The sequence below is a fragment of the Pinus tabuliformis genome, chromosome 3_1 (genome assembly GCF_031772625.1).
Source record: "Pinus tabuliformis cultivar Carrire ecotype Pingquan chromosome 3_1, CPIR1, whole genome shotgun sequence".
NCBI classification, from domain to species: domain Eukaryota; kingdom Viridiplantae; phylum Streptophyta; class Pinopsida; order Pinales; family Pinaceae; genus Pinus; species Pinus tabuliformis.
In genome coordinates this window covers 39836992-39847409 of record NC_142301.1, presented here as the reverse complement: position 1 = coordinate 39847409, position 10418 = coordinate 39836992, and the positions used below count along the sequence as shown (strand labels likewise).

Below are 10418 nucleotides of genomic sequence, written 5' to 3'. Positions count from 1 at the left end.
CTCCTGAGGCTCCAATGGGAGCCCGCTGATGTTTATTTCTGGTTCTGCTTATATGGTCTGGTGCTGCCCCTGCGTGGGAGCGTTATATCAGTGCTTGGTCTGTTTTGTTTTGTGAAGGCTTTCCCGGGAGGGAGACCTCAGAATTTGGTTTTTGGTTCCCAGCGAGCTATCAGAAGCCCTGGAAGACTCGCCTCACAGTTTGTAATTTTCACTTGTACAGTTAATATATGAATTAGATAGCTTTTACGTAGAAAAAAAAATATTAAATTTGATAGATTATTATTATGGTATATTATCCTACTCTTATTTAAATCAGATCTATTATGTAATGTATTATTGTAGGGTTAGCTATCATCTGATATCTTAGTGTAATGGCTTAGCTTAATCTTACCGCAACAATATGAAATGAATGTTTCTAGTTCCAAAATATTTTTCCTTTAAAACCTTTTCTTTAAATGGAAACTTACATGGTTCACCCCAAACCATGAAAAAATGCACCAGCATTTTGCTAAATAGATCTATAAAATTTTACTTTTGAAAAAAGTACGACGCATTACATTGTATGAGCATCCCCCAACAGGAGTGCAAGAACAGAATTAAGTAAAGCATTCGGACTGTTATGCCTATAATGATTAATATTCTGTTACAACAGTTCAATGCGCACTAAGATCAAATCATCTGCATTGTGCTTAAAACTATCCTTTACTTCTTGTAACAAACCCTAGATCTTCAATGCATTTGGGTCCTGGGATCCCATGTGAGCTCCTCTATACCACATATCGAAATGAATACACTTGATCTGTTATCTGCAACCACAACCCATTGTAAAGAGGCAACCCAAAGCCACATTCCAAACTGTAATCATTAGTTTATTCAACAATAAGTTTGCAAATAATATAAAATGAAGCACTTAACTATCTGGGAAATTTCACAGACCTTTAAGGAAAACAGAAAATGTCAAGAAGTGTTGTTGGTCTGAAAATTCAATAGGTCGTCCTTACCAGATGAGGCTGCCAGAAAACGCCTGACAGAGCTTGCTTGGCACATCGCCCGCCTCCATAAAATCTGTAGAAGGTGATTTGGCAGAGAATTTGTATGGAGGTGGACAGAATGCCAGCACTCTCTGCAAGAAGTTTTATGGCAACCATATCTGGACTTTGATCGTTTCCTCATCAACGCGAATAATACAGTCCTAACAAATTTTGAAGCACATTTTGAAGATGAACTATATTAATTGTTTTTGCTGTGAAACAAATTGATAATCTCAAAACTCAAAGAGTTGACAATCTAAAACATATTTATGTGATAGATCCGGAAGACACATCTCTAGATAACTCTACTCACAAAAGCCTCTGAACACCCCCACTTTTATCTATATGCATATTACAGATCTCTTATCTATATGCATATTACAGATCTGATGAAGAATGCAGACAAAATAAGAAAAGCTTTCACCAGTGCCGTGCCGTTGCAAGCCTCCAATGATAGATTCGTGGAGGAGATGGAGTGGTATAGTAGACTACCGAATAATATATATATAGATATGCGAGTGACACCCCAGGTCTCTCGAGATTCTTCTTCCAATGCTCTGCTACCCGGATCAATATGGATGGTTAGTTTCTTTCTCGCACACTGCGCCTCTCATGGTATATTTTTAATATTATAATTGTTAGTCGAAAATGGAGAGACAAACTTTAGAAGGAGGTACATGTACAGAATCAAATAACAGCCTGGCAATGGAATAGTACAAGGCAAAATTGAATATGTATCATTAACCAGAATTCTAAAATCAGAGTGAGTATCATAATTAGTTTTGTTATTCCTAGAACTTGTTTATAAATAAACCAAGTACAGTAAACCGGGTACAATGTAGAGGTCTAGAGCTTAAAACAAAATTTGGATATGGTTACATAGCCAAAAGACCAAACGGGGTTTTCAACAACGTAGCCAAAGGGAGCAAAACACGGGGACAAAACCAGGCAGGCTGTACCTCAAGAAAATAGCAGGCAAACGAACCAAACGTTCACTACTATAATTAGCGCCACCTTTAGCAACTTCCACAAGCCCTTCGGACAACACATTCAACTCTAACTTTCTCTGTCGGTCGCTTGAAATCCCTGCAAAACAACCACCCAACCAACCAGCTCTTTCAACGTGACTTATGAGTTGTTGGCTGTGTCTCTATTTTCCTCTTAATTCCAATATTTAACATATACTTTGTTTGTGCGAACTAGCAACCTTGACGTGAAGGTCAAGTTTAATTTAAATTAAAAAAAAAATACATCAAAGGTGCGTGAGTCTTTCGTAACCGTGAGGTGCAAGGAGTTTAAATTAAATTAAAAAAAAATACATCAAAGATGCGTGAGTCTTTCGTAACCGTGAGGTGCAAGGTATTTTACTTTAAGGCTATTTAAATATAAATAATTCAAAACAATGATGAGAAACATTTTAATGACAGTGTAGGTGTTTAAATAGAAATAATTCAAAACAATGATGAGAAACATTTTAATGACACAGTAGGTGTTTTGTTCGATTAAAGATATGAATTAAAAATCTCCTAACATATAGAAAAGTAATTGAAAAAGAGGGAGTATATAATATAACTCATCACTCAAATAGCTACAAAATTGAATATGAATTTTGCTTTAATAGTTTGGTATTCCTAATCCACAATTCTCTTTTGTCGAGGAGTTAACCTACACATTCGATCAAGCGTGGCTCATTTTCAAAAGCACATTTGTAATGGAGTTTTCAAAGGCTCTTAAACAGAGCCAAATACTCTCATAAGGAGTTTTTCACTGAAATTACCAATCAATGTAAGTAGCTCTAAAGAATGTAGGCCAAATCCAAATGAGATTGAACTTGAACTCAACAAAATCTTGCAAAAGATATTTAAGTAAAATATGCTTCATTGTTTATGTGGACATGGAACAATCCATCATTGAAGCAACTTTTGGCCAACCAAGCTATAGAGAGGAGATATTGGCAAATAACCAATCAAGCAGACCATGATTTTATAAGAGACTCTAACTGACCAGACACCATGCAATAGACAAATAAAATGACTCTCTTCATTTGTAGGAACACATAGACAAATAAATGACTCTCTTCATTTGTAGGAATACATGTAGCATTCAACGATATCCTAATTCATGATGTCAAGGCAAAATAGAGTAGATCTTATGAGAATCAAACTCAATCAAAGAGTGCTTGTAACTCCATTCCTAATCTCTCAAAAAGGAAACATCCACATCAATATTAATTTCAAAAAGGTCTTTTTGATTTCCATAAAGGTAGCTCTATCCACAAAGGACAAGGAAAATCCTGAGCCATTGAAAACGGGTTCATCTAAGAAACTCAACTCCCAAAGATCCCTCTAAAAAAATATTCTTTATACTAAACATCTTTGCTTGAAAATGAGAAATACTAGAAATAAAATTTCTTTCATGTTTCCAATTTGAGCTTGATTTCTTGGTCACATCAGTGTCTAACCTCTCCCAACACACCAAGCCTACCACCCTCCTCTAAGGTGTCCTGCTTTTCTTGAAAATGATGAACCCAAAAATCTAAAAAATGAGTAGAAGTGATGTCACATAAGCCAAAATGACCCCTAATTTTATAAGATAACATTTTTTAAAATATTTTTCTTGTATCCTTTTTATTAACAAATAACTTTTTAGAAGCCTTTACTCAATATTTATTCATTTACTTCATAAACACACTTTTATTTATTGGATATTGAAAACTGTAACTAGGTTTGGTCTTCATAATGACATGTAATTATGATTTTATGTAATGAGATGCGAAGAAGAAAAATAAAATTATTGTATTGACTTGCTTCATGGGTTTCATGAGCAAGAGATTTTATTTTTGAGTCAAGACTCCCATTGAGAGTCTTTAGGATTTATTTGTCATCTAGTCATCAAATGTTAGAGTCATTGTCATGTAATGAAGTCATGTTACACTTTGTAAAAGGTCAATCTTGTCTATGTAAAATATCCTGCAAGACCTTGTCACTCATACTCTTCAAGTCAGCCTACAATGATGGAAGAAGCTGCTAGAAGAAGTCAGCCTAACTTCAAGTGATCATGTCAACCTAAACTTTGCCTAACTCAGCCTCACTTTAAGGCAAGAAACTCGACATACATTTTGTGAAGAAGTGAGAAGAAGGAGGGCTACAAAGAGAAGAATGAAGAAGGGATAAGGAGAGTGTCTTATGCATATATAGAGAAGGACAATATCTTCTGGGTATAGTGAAGGAGACTATCTTTTGGGCATAGAAAAAAAGACATTATTTTGGATCAACGAAGAAAGAGATTCTTCTGGGCAGTGTGAAGGAAAGGTTTCTTTTGGGGCATCGAAGGAGGATTCTTATGGGTGACCGGGATAGAGATCTAGAGGTTGGATTTCTCTAGAAGAGACAAGTGAAAAGAACAAAGACTGAGTTTCTCTAGAAGCATCTGAGGAAAGCAGTTCGAGATCAAGTAGAAAGTCGAAGAAGGGAAGAGGTAGAGCAAGAAGGTTAGTGACAAGATTCTTGGGAGGATATTAAAGTCAGGGGTCTGTGTCATGGTGTTGGTAATCGTCAATTGAAGATCTGGAAGAAGAATTTTGATCGGGTTTTCCTCTTAAGAGGTTAGAGGTTTTGGCCCTGGCTGAGAAGCCTAATTGTGTCACTTGCCTTTAATTGTGCATATGGGTAATTGTCTTGATGAAACTAACATAATAATAACATAACGAAGAAAAGAATATAAGCTAAGAAGAAAAAGTATATCACAAACAATTATCAAGCAGAGAAATCTTTTAACTATGAATGCCCTAGATTTCTCAACATGGAATCAGAACTTAGGTGATGAAGTTAGAAAGGGAAATTCAAAGCAAGTTGACACACAAGAATCGATATGTTGGGATGGGGTACCTTGGGTCAGTTTTGGTGTTAAAAACCCAAGTTTTGATGTATTTTTTGTAAATGATGTATAGTCTCCACGATTTTGGGATGCGGAGCACGTAGATGATTAAGAGTCAAAGGATTTTTGGCCCTTTTTTATGTAAAATTTGTGTCAGCTTTGAGATCCTCCCATGGTCTGTGGACCATGGGATTGTATAAATAAGTGTGTCTTAGAGCATCTAAGGGAGATATCTAAGAAACCATGGATGTAATGGGTCAATAGAAGAGAAGTGTTAGCATAGAGAAGTGGGTCAGATAGGAGAGAAAGGTTCTACAACTGAGTGCGTAGAGGCCTAGGTAGCATCCGCAACTGAGTGCGCAAAACCCTACAGCTAAGTATGTAGGGTAGTTTCAAGTTTATAAAGCTGAACTAAAGATCAATAAAGAAAGTTATTGAAGAAATATCGTGCATATTTGTTTATCTCTGTGAATATCTGTTTATCTCTGGTGCGCGAGAGTGGATAAATTGATTGTTAAGAGTCCACAAAGACCAATCGTAGACCTTCGCAAAGGTCTAAAGACTGTTTAAATAGAGTTGTAGTACCAAGCCCTAAGGGCTTATAGATATGCATGAAGGAAGATATAAGGCTCTAAAAGACATCACACTGATCTTTGGATGCGGAAACTTGGTTCCAGAACACCCCCATACTGCTTCATGTGAGAGTACAACCTGTGCTATGCAGGTTGTTGCCGAAAGGGTCAGTAGTGTAGGGTTTTGTTGGTTGGCGCAACTAACTCTAAACTTGGGTCAGGACCCCCTAAGACAACAAATGGTTCTGTTGCAGGGACCAGGATTTGCTTGAAAGAGATGTGTGATGTCACATCATTGAAATCTGGCCAAGAAATAAATTGAAAAGTGGTTGGATTAGAAGATTCACGAGTTCGCGGTGCAAGAAAATAGGAATCTGCGCCTATCGAAGGAACAATGGTTGAACATGTACCTGTACACAGAGATACACGAGATCGTCTTTTGCACTTTTCCCATCGAATTTTATGAGTGGTTAGCCAAATTGATAGCCAGCCAAGGAAGGTGGAAGATCGATAATCCTATAGTGTGGAATCCTGAATTAGTGCAGATTAGAAGCCTCTAAAAACTAGATCGCATGGGCTGTTGATCACTAGCTCGATCAAATTATAGGAGGAATTGTTACAAAGTTCGCGGTTGATACCTCCGTCAGCTAAGCGAAGCGCAACGAAGGTTTTTGCAAGAGCTATCCCTGTCTCACATAATTCGTCCATTAGGCAATTCGTCCATTGGCCATAGGATTGATCCAATATTCATCTCGTGCAGTGATCTTGTATTTATGATCCATTTCATCATCACTTTTCGTGAAGTCATGAACAGATTTAGTATAATGTGCTCCTTCTACAGGGTCTAGTGGCACTACAACCCTAAGTGACTTCCTTTTGAAGTTCATCTTCCGCTTCTTCAAGTTGATTACTGCGTCCATATCAAAAGCTCAGTCAATTCCTAGTAGTGCAGGGTATGGGTTACTGTCATCCACTATTTCAATAACTTCAAAGTCATCCAGTGCGCTTGCACCCTCAATGTCCACTGTTACACCATATAAGTGCCCCATTGGAATAATATTCTGTTGATTTTCCACGCGCAACTGAATAGGAGACCACTACATCATAGGTCTCCCCATCCCTTCCCATGTCTGCCTAGGTAGGACATTTGCATCAAACCTTAGATCCAAGATTACCTGGTCCATTTCATATTGGCCTATCTGCACAGTCAGCCTCATCTCGCACCGTGTGCACTTCTTATGGTTACCCATTTTCCTCACAGTGCGTTGTTCAGCAAGAGTCTTTTCTTTATTTGCGCACTTGTCGATTAACTCTTGCAACCCTTCTACCACTTTATTCTTGAGCATTAACTTCATACAGGTCTTTAGAAAAGTAGCTAGTACCGAAGGATCTACTTCTTGTGTCGCACTAGTTTCTAGCATTTTCTCCTGGCTTCCTGAGGTAGAGGCCTCAGCGAAGTTTTTGTTAGCTTCCATGAAGGTCTCTTTAGCATGATTAAGATCAAATTCTATTTCCTTCTCAGCAGCGTTGCATACCCATCTATCATATTTAGGCTACTTACATTTATCTTCACCAGTCACCATACCACTTCTTGTCACTATATTTATGTTCTGATCTTCTTCGTGGGGCTCTGCCCTCATCATTTGAATGTTTGGTGTAGGCTGTTGGGACTGCGCTTTCTTTTCTTGCATATTTTCCATAAGGACCGGACATTATTCTATCACATGGTCAAACTTTCGAGAATACTGACATGATGGATGTGTGGGGTTTGTACAATCTCATGCGAAGTACCCTGCTTCACCACAGTTATAGTAGATTACCTGCCCACACCCTCGGCTAGTTCTGTGTCCTCTTCCTCATCCTCGACCTTGGAATCCTCCATGTGCTATTCTTATGCCCTGATACTGAGGCAAGTTATCTACTTGCATTTGGTAGGTAGGGGATATATCCATCATCAGCTCATAACTCCTACAATGGTGTTTATCATGTCCCACAAATTTATAGAAATTGCAAAACAACTGCTGAGGGGCCTATACAAACTTTTGTAGTAAATGGAAATTATCAGTTGCGTGTTGTCCTATAGCCTGACAAATAATGCACCATAGCATAGCTACCGCACTCATCCCAACATTATTCTATGTTTTCAGTGGAACATGCACTCCCCCCATAATATAGTTGTTATAAATCAAGCAATGGTCCTTATCGTGTCCATGACTCTTGCACTTCAAACACCAGACTTCAGCACGCCCCTCTGGCTGGGCTTATTTTCCTTTCTTCAAGATCTGTAACTCCAGGTGCAGGCTTTCTAGTTTTGAGTGAATCTGTTTCACTCCAAGGTTCATATCATGTATGGGCGAGGCATTCAGCCTCATCGCATTCTCTAAGGCCTCAACATTCGTTTCTATCTTTTGTTATGACAAAGGCACTCTCAAGTGTCCCAAGAGCGAAACTATATAGCAGTTGTGATGCTGGGAGTATATAATTATCATATTACTTTTCCTAATCAGGCATTTTAATCTCTGATCGAAATCCCAAGGCATTTCATCTACCTTCTGTTGAATTTCCTTAAACTTAGTTACCGACTGTGCCTCTGACTTAGGCTTTCTAAACTCCTTATTCAGAGCTTGTTGGGTCTTTTCCAATGACGTGGTGGGGTTATCAGTGCAATACTTGATGTACCATGTTAATGCATGATCCTGCAACAAACCAGAATTGTTTGGGACCTTCGCTACCTACTCCTCTAAAAATCAACATCTTCATTGCGTTTGCCATGTTGAATGGTGGAAGTGGAGGTGGAGGGGGTGAAGGTGTAGGTTTATGAGGTGGAGGTGGAGTGGATGGATAAGGTATCCTTGGGGTAACCTGTGTAATTAACTGAAATGCACTTTGCGGTGTAGTTAGTACAGTCCCTTCATCATCACTTGAAGGGGGTTCAATGAGACGACTATATTATGAGCTTGATCCTTCGTTTCTTATAAATAATCTCCCACTCCGCGTAGCCCCAAACATCAAGGTAACTGCATAACACTCTTTTCACATAACAACATTTTAATCCAAGTCTTTAATGATTTCAAGTACTTACCTCGTGGTCCCTTAAAGAGCCTTTATTCTGCTTCACTATAGCTGATATTTCTATCGATCACAAAATAAGTCAAAAGCTTCCCAATGTGCGATCAATCTAATGATCCACAACCCATGTGATTTTACTTCCTGATCCCTCCAGATGTCGCACCAGTTCGGCAGTCCACACTATAGGGCTGTCAAGCCTCCATGTCCCTTGACTATCGACCAATTTAGATAACAACTCATGTAGTTCATTAGGGAATAAATAGAAGAATGTGTCGATCTCATCTCTGTACAAAAATATTTGTAATCGCTCCTCCTTGGATAATTTAGGGATCTTGTTCTCTTGAGCCATGAATGCGTGCATGTTTCGGTCAATCCACTTTTCAATCTCTTTATTTGTAGGAAACCATTTATCACACATCTCTTAGATAGATCCCGGTCTTGGCAACAAAACCATTTGTTGGCTCAAGGGGGCCTGACCCAGGTTCAGAGTTCAGACCAACCAACAAAACCCTAATTGCTGGCGCTTTTGACAACAACCTGCTTAGCACAGACTGCAGTCTCACTCGAAACAATATTAGGGATGTTAGAACTAGGTTTTTGCATCTAGAGACCGTGTGATAAGTGATCTTAATCCCTCGTAGCCCAGATATGCCTTCACGCAGACCTATGTCTCCCTATGGCTTGCTATTGCAACTCTAAGAAAATGGCTTCTAGACCTTCACAAAGGTCTGCGATCAAACGTTATAGACCTAAAAGAAGTTGATTATCCACTTTTGCACACTAAATATTAACCCTAGACCTGTCTTCGCACAGATCTACCTAATTAAATAGAAATCATAACATATTTAACTTTTATCTTCGCGCAAATAGATAATTACTTATTTCATGCATAGATATTAAAGATTCAATGGGTTCGTGTAACAATTACACTTCATTCCACAAAAAATAGATTATTAAGTGATAATGCATAACTTGAACAAAAATAACAATAATACACAAAGGAAAGATATTTGTTCCAAAATCATTGTTTATTAGATTTAGTGTTCAACTTTACAGGGTCTTCCACCCTGTGAACTCAAATGCAAGGGCCCACACACTTGGCTGCGGACTTGCCAAGGTCTCCACGCACTCAGCTGCAGGATCTTTCCCCTTTCACCTAAGTACATGAAACAAAACTTTCCTACCTTAGCACTTGCTGAAAACAATAATCTTCTATCTTAGATCGCTACTTAGACTCATTATGACTCAACTATATATAGCCTTTTCAATACAATACCATGGTTCGTGGACCATGGGTGAGTCTCCAACCCGACCTATCACTTACCCAAACAAGGGGCTAAAGCCCCTTTGACTCCTACTTAGTTGCTCGCTCTGTTTCCACATTTCGTGGAGACTTTACATTCTTTTACAAAATCTTTCTCAAAAATTGGTTAAACTAACCCAAAATTGAGCCTAGGGACCCTATCCCAACAAGCATCTTCTGAAACTCAACTTCAAGCATTATGATCTTGATGATGCAACTTTTTTGTCAAGAAAGTTGCCAAAACAATTGTATATCTTGTGGTATATGTAGATGATCTTTTGATGACATGGAACAATGAGAGCTACATTTCATCCATAAAGAAGGAATTGAGGAAAGGTTTTGAAATGACTGATTTTGGATATGTTCATTACTATCGTGGTATTGAAGTAACTCAACATCCGAAGTCTATATTCCTTTCTCAAAAGAAGTACATTGGAGATCTCTTGAATAGGTTTGGCATGGTTGAGTGCAATCTTCTAACTACTCCAATGGAACAAAACATAAAGCTCACATCCATTGAAGGAAAGGAATTTGAGGATGCAATAAAGTATAAACAACTTGTAGGAA

The 10418-nt window shown here is 38.3% G+C and overlaps 1 protein-coding gene across 2 annotated transcripts; it reads right to left on the bottom strand.

Moving 5' to 3' along the window:
- Nucleotides 1–596: 596 nt before the first annotated feature.
- Nucleotides 597–1630, bottom strand: LOC149185664 (uncharacterized). Of its 2 annotated transcripts, none has more exons than XR_016256066.1 (3): nucleotides 1456–1630; nucleotides 937–1192; nucleotides 597–806 (listed from the first exon to the last, which is right to left on the bottom strand). XR_016256066.1 is itself a non-coding variant. In XM_089412455.1 (3 exons), the coding sequence occupies exons 1-3, from the start codon at nucleotides 1380–1382 to the stop codon at nucleotides 730–732; spliced, it is 306 nt and encodes a 101-aa protein (XP_089268581.1). In that variant the 5' UTR covers nucleotides 1383–1630; the 3' UTR covers nucleotides 597–729. The 2 variants fall into 2 exon arrangements, 1 of the variants encoding a protein (XP_089268581.1); XM_089412455.1 differs by having other exon boundaries at nucleotides 1002–1192; nucleotides 1345–1630.
- Between the last annotated feature and the right edge of the window lie 8788 nt (nucleotides 1631–10418).